Raw genomic sequence first — 18585 nt, 5'->3', positions numbered from 1 at the left:
AAAATAAATAAAGCCACAGAGAAATTAAGTGAATTGCCTTAACAAAGTAACACAGGAAGAAGAAAACCAAATACCGAATCCTCTCACTTACACTTGGGAGGTAAATGATGAAAATACATGGGCACATAAAGGAGAACAACACATACTCCAACCTATCAGAGGGTGGAGGGTGGTGGAAGGGAGAGGATCAGGAAAAATAACCAATGGATACAAGGCTTAATACCTGGGTGATGAAATAATCAGTGCAACCAACCCCAAGACATGCCTTTACTTATGTAACAAAACTGCACATCCTGCACATTACCTCTGAACTTAAAAGTTTTTAAAAACGGGAAATTAAGTGAGTTGTCCAAAGGAACACATAGTAAGTAAGAAAGAGTACTGATATTTGAACCCATTTTTGTCTTACACTGACATCACAATTAAGAGGTCTGCTATCCAAAAAGGTGGGCATAGTAATTAATTAAAATAGCTATATACCATGTGAACCTAAAGCTACAAAATATGACACTGGCAGATAAATGAAAGTTATACATGAGTAATAAATACTTCAAATAGCATGTTCCATATTTAACACTGCATCATTTAAAAATCCATAGACTGTACAAACTTTAAACTGCTCATATATACAACTTTCTAGAAGTTAAAAATAATTAAAATCCTAATATGTGGTCATTGTCAAAATATTTTGTAACATGCATCAGATAATGGTTTAACTGCAATACTAGGTCTTTAATTTTTAAAAGCCACAAAATGATTCATCATGATTCATACCATTTAGTTGAGTTTCAAAATAGCTAATGCAAATATTAAATCCTAATTTATAATGCAATGTACACCCAAATAGTTTTATTTTACAAAGCATCATTGCAATTCAAAGTATTGCAATTTTAAAGAATACCTAGAAGGTTATACAGAGATGTAAAAAAAAGGCAGAAATAAAACCCTAGCTATTCAACATCACAGTATAATTTATGTGTCACTTTGGACATACTCGACAGTATTTAAGTGTGCTACTGGGATGGTATAAGACACAAGCATTCATGCTAAGGCATCAGGCCTTTCATGTGTACTTTTTTGCAATATACTTCATGTAGGCCCAGTCCTTGGAAAATCTGAGTAGCAGAAGGAGTTTGTCTTGCTTTCTGCCCTTTTTAAGTTCTTCCATTCCCTTTCTGCTTTTTTTGATACACTCCCTAAGGCTCTGAGATAAGTAACATGCTTTGTCATTTCTAGATAACCTAACAGTTTAATTTGCATTCTTTAAGATCTTTGAACATTAATATGCTTTTCCTAAAGACGACAATTTTCTGGAGAGAAATAACTCAAAAAATGAGAATTTCAGGTCCATGGGCAAGGTGCTGGGGAAATAACTGCTTAGCTTACCAAGTAAGGAATGGCCTCCCATTCCACACTCTTTTTCTACTTCAAGGCAATGGTGGATACCAAGCAAGGTGGTGTTTCTGGCATGGAGGTGCCCACAGTGAGCAGGCAGTTGGAAGCCAAGGGATCTAGAGCTGGGAGACTTACATGAGTCAAGTGAGGCTAATGTGACGGATCTTTGTTTTTTCAAGTTCTGTAAAAGAAGATCTAGTATAGTAAGAAGGTTTCCAAGTTATTGGGCTTTGTATATATAAAGAATGTAGGGAGGGCTGAGTCTTCCCTTTAACAGAACTGGGTATCTGCCTAAAATTAGTATTAGAAATATTCCCAAGGTGAGTAGAAACTGTTAAAGACAAGCTATTGGGTTTAAGAGCTATCTAACATAATTTTCTAAGAAAAAAACTGAAAGAACTCTTCCAAGAAATTCAAGTAACATAATCTTGTTCTGTCATTGTCAAGTTTCTGTCTGTCAGAATTATAGGACTGACCTGACTGGTAAGTGCTTTTCTGAACTATATGGAAGTAGCACAGAAGCCAAATTGGGAAACAAAGAGTCAGTAGTTCTTTCTATTCAACTTCATTTGGGAACATATGCTACTCTCTCCCAACTACAAGGCCATTCTTCTTCATACACAATGAAAATGAATCAATATTCAGAGTTTAAATGGTTTTACTGACTAAAGTAACAGATACTATCAAAATGAATGATCTTACTATCAACTGAGAAGGCTAGTATAACTAAAAGGAGAGAGAGCTATGGATTGAAAAGTTAACAAAGGTGATAGATCTTGAGTTTAAAGGTCTTGGAATAAATCACAAAAACAAGCTACAGCAAAGAAAACTAATTTCGAATGGAATGTAACATTGAAAAACTTGTGAATTTAGATACAGATGATCAACAAACCTCTCTCTACATCCTCTCAGAGGGGTCTGAAGTAACAGAAATTTACACAGGAAAGAGAAAATACCTATGAGTTGTACTGGCTAGACACATGAATGCTGTGCCTATCCAAGCCAATCTGAAAAACCTCTGGTAGTGTGTGTATACTCTACTACTTGAGCTTATTTCCCTCCTAGGTCTCGTGTCTGTCTTGGAAAACATGCCAACAAAGGGGTCGGGTGCAGATTCATCTTAAATTGGAGAGAGGCAAGGTGACAAGAGTAAAGCCCAGGAGGGTGTTTCCCCTATTCTTAATGGAAACTCCAAAGCTGGATATCTTAAAATTAAAGCGTCATGTAACACTAAAAAAAAAAAAACACACACACACACTTCCAATCATTGTCTGCATTTCATCATTCTTTGGGGGTGATTTCTTTTCAATCTGGGTTTGAAAGGAGCTCCAGGAAGGAGTGCACTGTTTAATTAACTGGCCTGAATTCTGTTGCTGGATCCAAATTGTTACAAGCAGATCAGCAGATGATCCCGAGGATGCAAAAAACATGTTCTAAACAACTAAATGAAGTCCCACATCTTAAACAGAAAATTCACTATTCAGATCCCCTCCGAATGTCCAACACAATATGAGCTGACATATGGAATTTCATTTCCTTTTATCTTTAGTCCTCTAGTTTCTACATATGGAAGATTATTTTATTATAATAATAAAAATAGGATGAAAACATTCAAAAGAAGCCCAGAAAGGTACTGAGGCTGGTGTCAAATTTTTAAAACATTCTTTAATGGCTTCATGTAATAACCATATTTCCTAAAATACAGAATGAGGAAAGGCTCTCTAATATTCACAGTCATGTATAGCAGGAAATTATTAGGAGCTAAATGAGAGCTCTAATGAAGAGCTCATTTTCTCTGAGGAGAAAATCAGGTGTCACTTGGTTCTCTATCTGAACATTAGAAAGTCTCATTTAGAAATCAATTCTCAGTGCCATCTGTATAAGACAATCTTAATTTGGCATTGCATTATTCTGTCTGTTATACACCTGCTTGCTCTCTGGTCTATTAAAGAAAAACAGCAAGTTTTCAACCATAATAAACCTCCTATCTTTTTAATTAATATATCTATTGAAATGAAAAATAATCAGTTTTATGTCAATAGGATTTCAGATACTTCAGAGATTAAGGCAGGGTGTTCAAAATTACTTTAGGCATCTTCAATTATTCCCAAAAAAGGGCAAATGTGTTTCTGCAGGGAATCTTCTGGAAAAGTCATTATGATAACAGAAATGGAAGTGCATTATATAAAAATGCAAGAAAATTCAATCTCATCATGGTAATAAGATTCAAAGATCTACATTTCTGAATATCAGCTGTAGACAACATCAATTAATCTTTTTTTATTCATCTTAATTTTCAATCTCTCATGCTTATCAATTTTTAAAGAACACATGAAAAACTGAATAAAGCATGAAATTTAGACCATTAGAGACATTTGTAAAAATGCAACGGTCAATCTGTAAACCATTGTGAATTATAAAATCAAGAATTAATACAAGTTCTATATTCAACTATGATAGCTCAAACCCAAAATAATTCATAGTGAATAGTCTTTAAAAGGGGGTGGGGAACTTAGCTACCTTTCCAAAAATATTCTAACCAGTTTCCCATAACCTAATTATGATGATCTACAAATTGACTGCTATGCCTTTAATCATCATAAATATTTATAACAGGGCCAATGTCTTCAGGCTTTTGATTCAGATTTTAAATTGTCCTCTAATTAATTGCTAAAATACCTATTTGTCAAAAATTGATATTATACTTAGAAATAAACCATTTGTTGCTAGTGAATATTTATTTCAGAATGCTATATTGATAATAGACACATTTTGTAGGCAATTAAAGTAGCAAAGTGAGCCTAGAAATATAGCTAACACTGGCTTTTTAAAAAGAATCTATTCCAGTGCGTACAAAAAATATACTCAAGAAAAATAAAACTTTCACAAATGTTTTGTTGGGAATTGGTATTAAATTATCTTATCTTGCTTTACTACGAAATCAGGAGCTACATGTAGTTCCAGTTGTTCTTTTTTCTCCCCTTCATTCTTCTAGGATACATTAGTATTGTAATGCATTAAATTCTACCCAAGTCTCACTAAGGAACAATCTCCATAATTCTTAAATGCAGGATATTCACATTTTTACAGTATACAATTATATATAAAATATAAACAAAGAAAAATATGTACACTTTTTAGAATCCTAGATAAATGTTTAAAATGTTTCCGTATACTGTCATGCTGTAGAACGATGAAACTAAAAGTCAAAATTGCTAAATTTAGAAGCAAAATAATTTGATCACTGTGTTTTCCTACTGTTCCCCATAATTAAAATTAAGTATTTATCACATTCTGAACATTTAATAATCTGTGAAGTGTTTAGCAAATATAGAACTTCAGTGTTACTAAAAAGACATGCTCTTTTAAAGATAATAGCTTCTCTCATCTGGTTTTCGTATCTCCATAAATTTATAAAAAATTATTACAATGCCTTATTTTAGCTCAGCTGAGGTTGTTTTGTCTTTTTCCCCCAACAATCTAAGATGATGGGGAAGTCAACTTTTTTAAAAAAATTTAATATCTAGCATGGCATTATGAGGAGCTGTTAGTGAATATTATTCTTATGTTCTTCGTTTTATATTCATAGTTTTAAGTGCCAATAAATACCACCACATGAAAAAAATGTTAATACATCAAACAGAAATGCCCATTAGACATGTGTCACTATGTCATAGTCAGAATTTTTTGAGAATAATTTCACCTACAGTTCAGATCCTAAAGCAACTCTGGAGGAGAGCCTTTTCTCTAAGCAAACAGTGAGGAAAATTCAATGCTTAATTAGATGAGTGGCCTCCCATTGAAACCCACATGGTAATAAGGGTTGTCTGCTTCCATGCATTGCAATTCAGATGGCAAAACATAAGGCTTTAACAAAAGCTATATCTAGTTTTTAACTTTCCATACCCTTGGAGAAAGTATCACTATTATCTTCAACATGAAAACGATGATGAACCTTTGTGACTTAATGTTTCTAAAGTCAAAAATAATCAGGCTAATTATAGTAATCCAATGTATTAATCATGTAGCTCAGGGAAAAGACCATTGGACAAAGAGTAAAAAAACCCATTAACACGCTCCATCATCCCAGTGATCCTGATGTTTATTTTCTACGAAATGTCAGGGGCTGGAATGAACCATTGATCCAGGATGCTGGTCCTGAAATGGCCTTGGCTACAGCATTACCACTTAAAGAAGTATTTTTTGTTTCATTTTGTTTTGTTTTAAATTATCCTTCAATGTTTAAATTATTATGACCACGTAAGTGTTATTTACAGCTGAGCTATGAAGTTTACTATGAATACCTTTCTTTCTCCTGCACAAAAATTTGTTTTTCCTGGTGTTAGTAATAATTTAATTATTTTGTTTGTTTAGTTTTCTTTGTGGTCACTACTAATTCAACACCAAATTCTTTTCCCACCTCCTAAGTCTGCTTAAACACATTCAGATTTCTATCTAATAATTTTATCTCCTTTATGAAATATCTCCTGGAGACTTCTGGCCTGCTGGCCTACCACGTTACTTTCCCAGTCTGATGCATAATTATCATCCTAAGATTTCTTCTTTGTTGTCCTGTGGATTTCCTTCACTTTTCTCCTGTGGTAGATTTTGTTACCTGGTTTCTTTGTCTTCTCTTCCTTGGTATATTCCTTGAATATTAGTGGAGTATCCTCAAGCATCTTCCTGAGAAAGAGTGTAACACAGGCAAAATTTTCAACTTGTATATCTGAAAATAATAATTTTACTTTCATACTTCATTGAGAGTTTGCACAGAATTCTAGGTTGAAAATACTTCTGTGTCCACATTTTCAAGATATTGTCTCACTGCCATCTCCTTTCAGTGTTGCTGTTGAAAATCTAATGCCATTGTAATTATTGATTCCATGTAGTAAATCGGTTTCCTTTTTGTAGGATTTTTCTTTGAACCTAGTATTCTGAAATTTTGCAATAATGAATGTTGTTTTCAGTTTATTTTTTGAATGTTCTGGCCACTAATCTAAAAATTCAATCCTATACATGTGAAAAAATTATGGTTTAATTATAGTTACTACTTTAATGATTTCCTTTCTTTTTTCCTCAGTTATTCAGATGTGGGATCCCCTGGATTAAACCTCTGATTTTTTGATACTTTCTTTCCCATTTTTCATCTTGGCATTTTTTTGGTTTATTTTTTGACAAAATGTCTTCAATTTTATCTTCCATGATTTTATTGCTGCTTTTAATTTGTTATGTTTTTAATTTCCAAGAGTTCCTTTGTGTTGATTAAATTCTGCTTCTCAAAAATAATCTGGCATTCTTGTTTTACGGATGAACCATCTTCTTTTATCTCCCTGAGACTATTAATGTAATTTTTTAAAGTTTCCTTCTCTATCTCTCCCTATCCAATCAGTGCAAACAACTTGGTTTCCTCCAAGTTACTCATTTGTCAACTGGGGTCTTCAATGGAGAGTTCCTTGGATTCTTTAGGTCTGTTGTCTTGGAATGATCAGATCCTTCACAGAATACTCTTACAATCTTCTCCCTTGAGGCACAACTCTCATCGTCTGAAGTTCTCCATGCCAAGACCTGTCTCTCAAGCTCTTCTCTCCCTCTCCCTGACCTACTACACAGCACCCGCCTTATTCTGGGTCACCATTCACTCTCCTGCTGGCAGAGTGAGAAGCAATGGAAGCCAGCAGGCTGCAGGGCTGTCAAAGAGCCCTGTCAAAGAGGCTAGGATTTCTGGCAAGTATACATGTCCCTAAGGCTGGGGGTTAAAGGGACCATAGGGAGAGTCAGGAGATGCTGTGGGTCATGGGAGAAATTTTGACCTCTTATCTTTGCCTCTGAGCAAATACCTGTATTTCCTAAAGATTTTTTTTAAGTTTTTTTTTTTTATTGATACATAGTATTTGTACATATTTATGGGAAGCACAGGGTATTTTGATACAATCATACAATGTATAATGATGGGTATATAGGATATCCTTACCTCAAATATTTATCATTTCTTTGCCTTGGGAACATTTCAAATCCTTTCCTTTAGTTCTTTTATGTGTATTTGACATTAGTCAAATACACAATGTATTATTGTTAACTACTGTGCTATCAAACACTAGAACATATTCCTTCTATCAAACAGTATCTTTGTACTACTTAATCAACCTCTCTTCATGCCTCACCCCAACATACTTACCAGCCTCTGGTAACTATCGTTCTACTTTTACCTCCATGAGATCAACTTTTAAAATTCCCATATATGAATATAAATACACCCTATTTATCTTTCTGTGAGTGGCTTATTTCCTTTAACATAATAACTTTCAGTTCCATCCATGTTTCTACAAATGACAGGATTTCATTTATTTTTATGGCTGAATAATCTTCCACTGTATGTATGTACTGCATTTTCTTTATCTATTAATTTGTTGATGGATACTTATATTGATTCCATATCTTTGCTACTGTGAATAATGCTTCAGTGAACATGGTGGTGCAGGTATCCCGTTGACATATCAATTTCCTTTCTTTTTGATAAACACCCAGTAGTAGGACTGCTGGATCATATAGTAGTTCTATTTATAGTTTTTTGAGAAACTTCCATAGGTTCCCAATATTGGCGGCACTAACTTACATTCCTACAAACAGTGTATGACTTCCCTTTTCTCCACATCATCACTAACATTTGTTATGTTTTGTCTTTTTGATGGTAGCCATTCTAATTGGGGTAAGATGGTATCTCATTGTTGTTTTGATTGATTTACAATTACCTGATAATTAGTGATATTGAGCATGTTTTCCTACGTATGGACCATTTGTATGTCCTCTTCTGAGACATGTTTTTTTTTCAAATCCTTTGACTACTTTTTAACAAGTTTGTTTCTTTTGCTGTTGAGTTTTTTGAATTACTTGTATAATCTAAATATTGGTCTCTCGACAGATGAAAGAGTTTGCAAATATGTTTTCCCATTCAACAGGTTGTATCTTTGCTCCCGTTGACTTTGCTTTGCAAAAGCCTATTCGCTTAATACAGTTCCATTTATCTATTTTTATTTTTGTTGCCCACGGTTTTGAGGTCTTAGCCATAGAATCCTTTTCTAGACCAAAGTCCTGAAGTGTTTCTCTTATGTTTTCTTCATGAGTTTAATGGTTTTGAGTCTTACGTTTAAGCCTTGAATCCATCTAGAGTTGATTTCAGTATACGGTAAAAAATAAGGACCTTATTTCATTCTTCTGCACATGGATTTCCAGTTTTTCCAGCACCATTTATTGAAGAAAGTGTCATTCCCCCCAAAGTATGTTCTTGACATCTTTATCAAATATCAGTTAGCTATAGGTATGCAGATTAATTTGGGGATTCTCTATTGTGAGCATTTTTCTGTTCCCTTCATCTATGTGTCTCTTTTATATACCCATAATATGTTGTTTGGTTACTATAGATTTGTAGTATACTTTGAAGTTATATAGTGTGATGTCTCCAGCTTTGTTCTTTTTGCTTAGTATTGTTTTGGCTATTTGGGTTCTTTTGTGGTTCCACACAAATTTTAGGATTGTTTACTACTGCCATGAAGAATGTCATTGGTATTTTGACAGGAATTGTATTGAATCTCTAGATTGCTTTTGGTATTATGGTATTTCAATAATATTAATTTTTCTGATCCATGATCATAGGATGCCTTTCCATCTGTATCTTCAATTTCTTTGATTACTGTTTTGTAGTTTTCTTATATAGGCCTTTCACCTTCCTTGGTTAAACGGATTCCTACATATTAAATTGTTCCATTTCTTTTCCAGCTAGTTCATTATTGGGGAAGAAACACTACTAATTTTTATAAGTTGATTTTGTATCCTGCAACTTTACTGAATTAGTTTTATCAGTTCTGTGACCTTTTTTGATGGAGTCTTTGGATTTTTCTATACATATTACTTTCTCTGCAAGGAGAGATGATTTGACCACTTCCTTTTGTCCAGTTTGGATTTTTCGTTTTTTTCTCTTGGCTGATTACACTGGCTAAAATTCCCAGTATTACGCTATGCAGATTTTTAAACTTGATTCTGATTCTGGGAAGTGGAAAAAATATATATATATATATGTCTCGTGTGTGTGTGTGTGTGTCTGTGTGTGTGTGTGTCTGTGTGTGTGTGTACATATAAAGCTTCCCAGGTGACTTACTGTGGAAGAGTGAAGACCTCTTAGTTTATTACTGAGGTTTCTTGTATCTACAAATATGCCGAGAACTGAGACTGTCCAGAACATTTCAGAAAATCCTCAAGAAGTCAAAATTTCACTAGCTATGGTGGAAAGGAATCCCCATAGATTAATACATTTTGCTGTTTTTAAGGTATTTTTAAAAATAAGAAGAGGTAAATTACATCACATTTTTTTTAGAAACAAAAATGTACTAAGGCATCTATCTGTGACCATGTTAAACAACTTCAGAGCAGGAAAAATTTCTGTTGTATACAAATACCCAGGCTTATTGTAGGTGGTACATATAATTCCTGTGACATTTTTTCTCTGCTGACTACACATTTCATTTATCATTAAGTTTCTCACCAAGTTCTAGGAGGCACGGAGTCCTGCAGTGTTAAACCTTGTTTATCGCCACAGAGCAACCTGGACTTAAATGAGGAGCAAAACAGTAAGTGTTTGAAGTATGATCAAAGAAAAGCACACAAGGTTTGATTGAATGAGAGCTGGTGAGAGAATTTCTAGAGCTACGGCCAGTCACTGAGAAATAGTAACCTAGAGACCCATCTCTTCATGACCATTAGGAAATTAGGGAAAATAAAAGTGATGGAAGAAGCAGAATATACAGTAAAAATGGGACAAAATTCATCAGTGTCACTGGCCTAAGGAGAGAGAATACAGCAATGTTTTGTGGAAAGAGGTTTCCTTTCTTTCATCAACAAAATTTTCTACCAACGGTTCCTGATAATTAATGACACACAGAAAATTGGTGAGAAAACTAAACAGAGATGATAAAAGCCCAGTAATGTCATGGTTGTTGGAAAGGTTCAATCAGTTCTTTAATCTCAGTCTTATCACTGAATGTGAAAGTCAGGAAGTCAAAGTTAGCTCAGAGGACCTTCCCATTTCCACTGTGGCTGGCAGATTTCTGAACTCCCCAAGGCCAATGGTCTCACTAGCTGGGTGATCTACACATTCTCAGGGATAAAGTACAAAACAAGAATGAAAATATATTGTACCACTGATTTCAAAGCCAATAAACCCTAAGAAGAGAACATGTGAATGTATAAATGAGAGAATTTGAGATTTTTAATGCAAAAAGAATAAAATTATGTTCATGTTAATACTAATATTTGGAGTTGGAATTGAACATGGACAAGATTAATAAAACAAATATTTTCATATGTTAAAATGTCAATCTAATAAACTATCTATGTCAATGGTTACAGATTTTTAAGAAGAATGAACAGTCAAAAAACTTAAAGGTTAAGGAAATCTACTAATAAAACACAAAAAAGGAGACATATGGAAAATTCAACAGACTATAATTTCTATATTGATTCTATTATTTATTTAACAAACAATGTTTTGACAGAGTTCCTATAATTGCCTATATTTTAAAATTATATAGTGTAGCTAATCACCATAAAAGCCTCATTGTTAATGTGACAAATATCTAGAAAACCTTTTAAGAAAAATATTAAAAGACAATAGAAAAATAGAAAATATACACAAAGAAGCAACTTACACAAGCAAAATTACAAATGGTCATGAAATATGTGAAAAAATGCTCAGTGTCACTAGCAGTCAAGTAAATGCCAATGTAAAGGACATTCCACTTTTACCCTTTGGAATGGCAAAAGTTAAAATGATTGATTACTCAGTGCTAGTGAGAACAGAGGAAAACAGTTCTCTTGTCATTTATAAACTGCTCGGTAAATGTTCCTGCCAAATTCATTACTACAGAAAATGTATTATTAATAAATTGTATTTCTTACTAACAAAATTCATTAATGGAGTATCCAAGAGAAATGATAGTATAAATGTTTTATACTAATATTGACTCTAGAATAATTATAGCAACATTCTGGGAACAACCAAAAGATCTGTTAATAAGGAAGAGTTAAAAATTTATAGTTGATTCATATATAGTTACTAATAGTTAACATATTAATAAAATAGTAATAGTAATAGATGATATATAATTGATATATTTATTATAGTAACATATACATATATAAACAATACATTTATTAATATAGTTAACTATATTAATAAATATAGGTTATTCACACTATGGAATAATATACGGTTACTAAGGAAGAGATACATAGTCACATACTGATTTTAAATAATATCCAATATGTGTTTTAAGTGAAAACAAATTATATAATTATGTATTCACTATTTATTCATTTACTTTTTATTTTCATTTTTAGAGACAGGCTGTCACTCAGGCTAGAGTCCAGTGGCATGATCATAGTTCACTGCAACCTCAAACTCCTGGGCTCAAGCAAACCTCCTGCCTCAGCTTCCCAGGTAGCTAAGACTACAGACACATATGATAACACCCAGCTAATTAAAAATAAAAAATTGTAGAGATGGGGTTCCTGCTATGTTGCCAGGGCAGTCTCAAACTCCTGGCCTCAAGAAATCCTCATATCTTGGCCTTCCAAAGTCCTGAGATTATAGGTGTGAACCACTGCATCCCACCATACATATTATCTTAATAAAAAAATAAACACACAAAATGCCATATGTACATATGTCTCTACAAGCAAAGAAAAAAGTACAAAAGAAAAAGTATGACATGGTACAAGGAGTGGTGTAGATAACAAATGGGAAGAAATGAAGATGAATAATTTTACTTCGAATACATCTGTAATACTTAATTGGTTCTCAGGATTATGAAATATCATTTGAGTTATACAATGGAAGCACATAATTAAGCCATATCAGACATAACTTTGGTCTCTTCTAATTCCATTGCATATACCAAGAAAGAGTTTCAAGTTTTAAGCTTGAAATTTTGGAACAATTTACTAAGATGATTGTGAGGTCAAATCATAGGAAATTGTAGTTCTTTTCATACTCAGTAATAAAACGTCTAGTAAAAAAAAGATGCAAAAGTAGCAGGAAGTAGAATCTGCTTATACTTACAAATAAAAACACATGCACTGTGACCCACCATAACATTGTTTTGGATCATAATGATCCTCTATATTGAAACCACCTGACATATCAGTATGGGTTCCAAGATAAAACTGAAACTTGACTCTACTGTGAAGTATTAAAAAATAGGATTCCAGGCCAGGTGCAATGGCTCACACCTATAATGCCAGTACTTTGGGAGGCCGAGGCGGGCAGATCACGAGGTTAGGAGATGGAGACCATTCTGGCTAACATGGTGAAACCCCGCCTCTATTAAAAATACAAAAATTAGCTGGATGTGGTGGCATGCACCTGTAGTCCCAGCTACTTGGGAGACTGAGGCAGCAGAATCACTTGAACCCAGGATACAGAGGTTGCAGTGAGCCGAGATCATGCCACTGCACTCCAGCCTGAGTGACAAAGGGAGATTCCATCTCAAAAAAAATAGGATTCCAGTGGTTTTTTACTCACTATTAGCAAATGTTTCTCTAGGAAAAAAATGTAAGATCTAAATATTAATACCCCAGTGAAAATATTTCATGTTAAAACATAGTTTCCAATAATTCAACTGAAGCAATGACTATGGTTCACCTCAATATCATTCTCTTTACGCAGAGTTTTAAAAATTGAAATATCTTATGGTAGAGATGGAAAAAATACATATCAAGAATACATACTTTTTTGGTCCAAAAAATACATATCAAGAATGCTAACCCATGGGTTAAAAAGATCTTTTCCTACCTTCACATTATCTGGATGCAGCCCCCCAGGGTGCTTGTCCATGTACTGACATAAATCAGTATGCTAGAAGAGGAAAGGAAAAATTTATTAATAACCCTCTGGCTATAACATGATAAATCAATATTTTCCTACTTCAAAGTCACCATTACCTTCTGAATAAAGCAAATAAAAGACAAGTGGGTGGATTTTTCAGTGTATGTAGTGGCATGCCTCACCACCCCCTAATTTTAACCATAATTGAATCATTATTTTTCCCTCTCGGCTGTTTTATGTTAAACATGTCTGTGTGTTAAAAAGAATACATGTCCATAATTTGTTAAGTGTCTCATTTCCTCTTCCGCAACTATATCCTTATACCTTAACTTAGAAAACCACACACAATTAACCAATGCAACTATAATTTCAACTATCCCATATTTTCCAAGTGCAAATGCAAATAAATATTTATTTTATATGAGATGAAAATCCTACAAATATATTCTGCTAGTAAAATTAATTACTGGACTTATTTTTCATATCCATATTCATAAAAACTAATTTTTAGGTTTCTAGAACTCCTGAATATATTTGAGCAAATAAGCTTCAAAATTAACAGGAACATCTTCAAAATTAAAAATTAAGAGAACTGTATCTAGATATAAGTTTAAAAGAATATTCAACATCTCATGCTGTTATTCTTTTAAATATGCCAAGCTCAATTTGTCCACAAGTGTATATTTTCTTCTTAATGCTTTTACTGTTTATATTATAAACTAGATAGAATTTTTTAAAAGCATGTAGTTACTATTCACATTTTTCTTCTTTTATTAGAGTGTACTATAAGATTTATAACACTGAAACATTTAATCATTCTGTAAAAGCCAATGAACATGAGCATTTGTGTCCCAATGTCAGGCTTGAATTATTGAGAAAGTACAAGTTTTATAATACATTCAAGAATCTTGCTGTAGTCATTTATAACAACAGTTCAGATTCTGTTATTAAGTTTTTATTGCATGCCAGGTGATAATGCTGAGGATACAAAGCAGAAATTAGCCTTCATCATTCATCATGTACTTTCCGGGCACTACACTAGTCACTAAGGGCACAGGAGTAAACGAAACAGATGCAAATGGAGAAAAAACAGACATGCCAGTGATTACCGTAAGGTAGGCTATTATTTTAATAGTACTGGACAATGTTCAAGGGCACAGCAGGGTAAACCTAATGAGGTCTAGAGATTTCAGAAAGGTCTCTGGAAGAAGTTACTTCTAAATGAGACATGGGTAGAGAATGAAAGAAGTTAGCCAATTGAAGGGCAAAGGCAAAGAAAATGGGGCAGAGGAAATGCTCTTAGGTATGTTCTGAGACAAAATTGCCTTTACCTTGGGCAACACTCAAGGTGTTTAGTTTCTAAATCAAAGTCAAACTCCATGAGGGTAGTAACTATGATTAATTTGGAAATTATCTATCTGGTGCAGGCAAAATGTCACACACAGAGAAAAAGGAACTAAATACAGATGGGAATAGTTTTGCATATAGGATAGCACATTAAAAACAAACCTAAAATATGAGTAAAATAGTTTCAATGGAGTTTTTCCTAGGTAACTACATAAAAGTTTTATTTCACGCATTTAACGAAATGAGGAATGAATCTGGACCCCACACTGCCATTTTGTAACTTCATATTGTTAACTTCCCCACCCTTAAATAAGGATAACACCATCCTCAGAGAAGGACAAATAAAGAATGTGAGAACTTTGTTTTTGAAGCCAGTATATGATAAGTACTTTTTACTTATAACATGATATATAAAAATAAAGTATACTTTTAAAATACTGCTCATTATACTGTAAGATCTGGGAGGGCAAGAATTATATTTAATTTGTTCAATGTTTCACACACAAGAAACAAAATGATAAAACAAAAGTACATCCAATCATATCAATAATCACATATCCATGATGTATTAAAATGCTTATTAAAAATGTAAAATCTCTGTTTTTAAAACAAAGAAAATTAAATTCATGCTGCTTCCCCAATTATAAACTAAAAATGATAAACACCCCAAAATCCAGAAAGTCTGAAAATTAAAAAAGTTTACACTTTTGATATTTTGTTATTTATATTGTAAATACCAATAAAAAGGAATTAGATAGATCAATGTAAAATCATGTTTAACAGAATTCAAGAAACATGTATTCAACATCTGCATACCTGACAACAGGACACATTATTAAAAGCAAAACTTGACAAACATCAAAGAAGAAACAGAAAATTTCATAAAATCTTGAAGGGTTTACTTACTCCTTTCAAAAATTAACAAATGGAATTGGCCAAAAAAGTAAAGCCATAAAGGATACAACACAATTAAATAGCATGCCTAATAAATTCATGCTACACATGCTTTTTAAACACAAATGGCCTACTCGCAAAAACTGACAATGTATGAGACGAGAAAAATCTCAAAAATTTCCAAAAAGCTGATATCATATTACATCTTTCTCACAACTGAATAAAATTAACATCAGAATATACTATATTTCATCAACTCTGAGACATAACAGTTATTTTCATCATTGATACTGGAAAAACAGCATTGATTAAGATTACCCAGACAATGAATAAAAGACAGTTGTTATTGCCTGTGTCTGAACAAACACTTTATTTTGCTCAATTTGCAGGGTATACTCAATGGCGTGAGTCATCAACAAACAATTTAAGGACCATCTGAAGAAGAAAGAGTGAAGGATGAGCCCTAATTATTACCTGGAAACCATTTACTCAAATTTTCAGGCAAGATTTTTTTAAGTGCCAGAATTAAAACTTCTATAGCTCTTTCAATAAGCATAAAACAAAAATTCTGAATGCTAAGAAAGCATTCAATTATAAAACTAAAATTCCATGGATTTTTTCTTTTTCAGTAGTATATAGTGTTTCTTCTAATTGATAGTGTTTTAAGTTCAATGGCAGCAGGAAGAAAATAAGGAAGAAAGAAAATCAGTTGGAGAGAGAGAATGAGAGAGAAGAAAGAACAGAAAAATCTATTTTCCTAAAAATTTACGAAAAGCTAAAACACCTAAACATACTTAAATCAGTTAAAAATGAATGATAGTAAATATACTACATTTCAAAGCAATGAAATTTGGTGGCAGCATCAACAAGAAAATTTAGACCTTTAAATATATTTAACATAAAAATGACTAAAAATAAGTAAAACAACCAATAATGTAAAGCTAGAGAAAACCAAAGAGAATTAATGAGAGAGAGAGAGAGAGAGAGAGAGAGAGAGAGAGAGAGAGAGAAGGAGGGAGGGAGGGAGGGAGGGAAAGGAAAGGATAAATTCAGTTAATAGCAGAAATTAATTAAATAGAAAAACAACAAGGTTGATCAATTAAACAAAAACCAACTTCTTTGAAAAACCTAATAAAACAAACCAATCTTTGGCAAGTCTAATTTTTTACTTTTTAAGTGAGGAGTTTGCAAAGATGTAAACAACATCAAAAATGAGAAAAATGAGGCTGGGCACGGTGCCTTAGGTCTGTAATCCCAGCACTTCGGGAGGCTGAGGCAGGTGGATCACTTGAGATAAGAAGTTCAAGATCACCTGGGAAACGTGGCAAAACCCCATCTCTACTAAAATTTCAAAAAAAAATTAGACAAGTTCAATGGTGAATGCCTGTAACCCCAGCTACTCAGGAGACTGAGGCAGGAGAATCGCTTGAACCTGAGAGGCAGAGGCTGCAGTAAGCCAAGATCAGGCCACTGCACTCCAGTCTGGGAGACAGAGCAAGACTCTGTCTCAAAAAAAAAAAAAAAAAAAAAAAAAAAAAAGGGAAAAGTGACAACTATAATTGTGAAGATTTTAAAATACAGGATAAACATACAGCACTGTACATCTTTAAACCAGTATATTTGATATCTAGAAAAAAAATGTTTTTCTAAATAAAACATAAGTTACAAAATTTGTAAGAGGAAGGGCTATAACTAAAAAGGTACTGAATTTAGACAGTTTTAATAGAAAATGCTCTGAATCTTCAAATAAGATATAGAAGAGTACAGAAAAAGATAAGAATGCTTCCTACTCCTTTAAAACACAGTGTCAAACTAGGCAAGGACAAGAAAGGGATGGAGGGAACTAAAACAATCTATGATCACAGTCACAGATTCTAAAAATAACAACAGTAGGTACTAAAATTCAATATGGCATTAAAAGACTAACACGTCAAGACCAAACAAGGTTAATCTTAGAAATGAGAAATAGTTCAACATAAAAACATATGTTAACGTGATCCTCTAAAATTAACAAATTTAAAAAGTGGAATAGTGATGGGTACAAAAGAACATTTATGGTATTATATATATATATATGGCATATATTTATAGAATGCCAACTTCGCATACATAAGATGAAGTCTCCACTCTCACAAAGCTAACCTTCTGTGGATATTATATGCTTGTGAATTGTCTTAAACTTCTCTAATAATAAAGTATTCAAGCCGGGCACGGTGGCTCAAGCCTGTAATCCCAGCACTTTGGGAGGCCGAGGCGGGTGGATCACGAGGTCAAGAGATCGAGACCATCCTGATCAACTTAGTGAAACCCCGTCTCTACTAAAATTACAAAAAATTAGCTGGGCATGGTGGCACGTGCCTGTAATCCCAGCTACTCAGGAGGCTGAGGCAGGAGAATTGCCTGAACCCAGGAGGCGGAGGTTGCGGTGAGCCGAGATCGCGCCATTGCACTCCAGCCTGGGTAACAAGAGCGAAACTCTGTCTCAAAAAAAAAAAAAATAAAATAAAATAATTAAGTATTCAAACTTCTTGTTTAAAATGAAACAACAAAACTATAAGGAAGGAAATACATTAGGACTGGAGAAAAAAATTCCTGATCTTTCAAGTCCAATGACATTAGCATCAAGAATTGCAGGAAAGAGATCATCTCCAGAAATGAGATCTTGGAAAACTTATACAAACCTTTAAGATTTAAGACTTTTTTAAAGATGTGGTACATGCAAATGTGGTATGTGTATGTGCACACATCACATATATGCACACGGCTGTCCTCAGCTGTATAACCTTAAGCAGGTTACATAACCTCTGTAAATCAGTATTACATAACTTTGAGCAGATTATGTAACTTCTGTAATGAGGATAATCCTAGTTCAATTTTCATAATAACCTCATATGGTTTTTGTGAAAATTAATTGGTAAATATCCATAACAGTTTCAGAATACTGCCCAACACATTTTGGATACTATAGGTGATGATGATTGATGATGATGATGATGGTGGTGGTGGTGGTGGTGACTTTCTGTGGTGTGTTTAAAGGTAGGGAAGCAGGGAAGAATGTCTGGAAGGGATTGCAA

At 33.5% G+C, this 18585-nt stretch overlaps 1 protein-coding gene across 6 annotated transcripts in view; it reads right to left on the bottom strand.

Annotated features, from left to right (window-relative positions):
• The window catches only part of CDK14 (cyclin dependent kinase 14), a 689971-nt gene that overhangs the window by 288667 nt on the left and 382719 nt on the right, over window positions 1-18585 (bottom strand). For all 6 annotated transcript variants that reach the window (XM_074379395.1, XM_074379396.1, XM_010345161.3 and 3 more), the window contains one exon: window positions 13238-13300. In XM_074379395.1, coding sequence (XP_074235496.1) covers window positions 13238-13300 — 63 coding nt within the window. The remainder of the gene's footprint in view (window positions 1-13237; window positions 13301-18585) is intronic.

This window comes from Saimiri boliviensis, chromosome 10, assembly GCF_048565385.1.
Source record: "Saimiri boliviensis isolate mSaiBol1 chromosome 10, mSaiBol1.pri, whole genome shotgun sequence".
In the NCBI taxonomy this organism is placed as follows: Eukaryota; Metazoa; Chordata; class Mammalia; order Primates; family Cebidae; genus Saimiri; species Saimiri boliviensis.
Note: the sequence above shows the minus strand (reverse complement) of the source record. Positions and strands in the feature narration are given on the sequence as shown.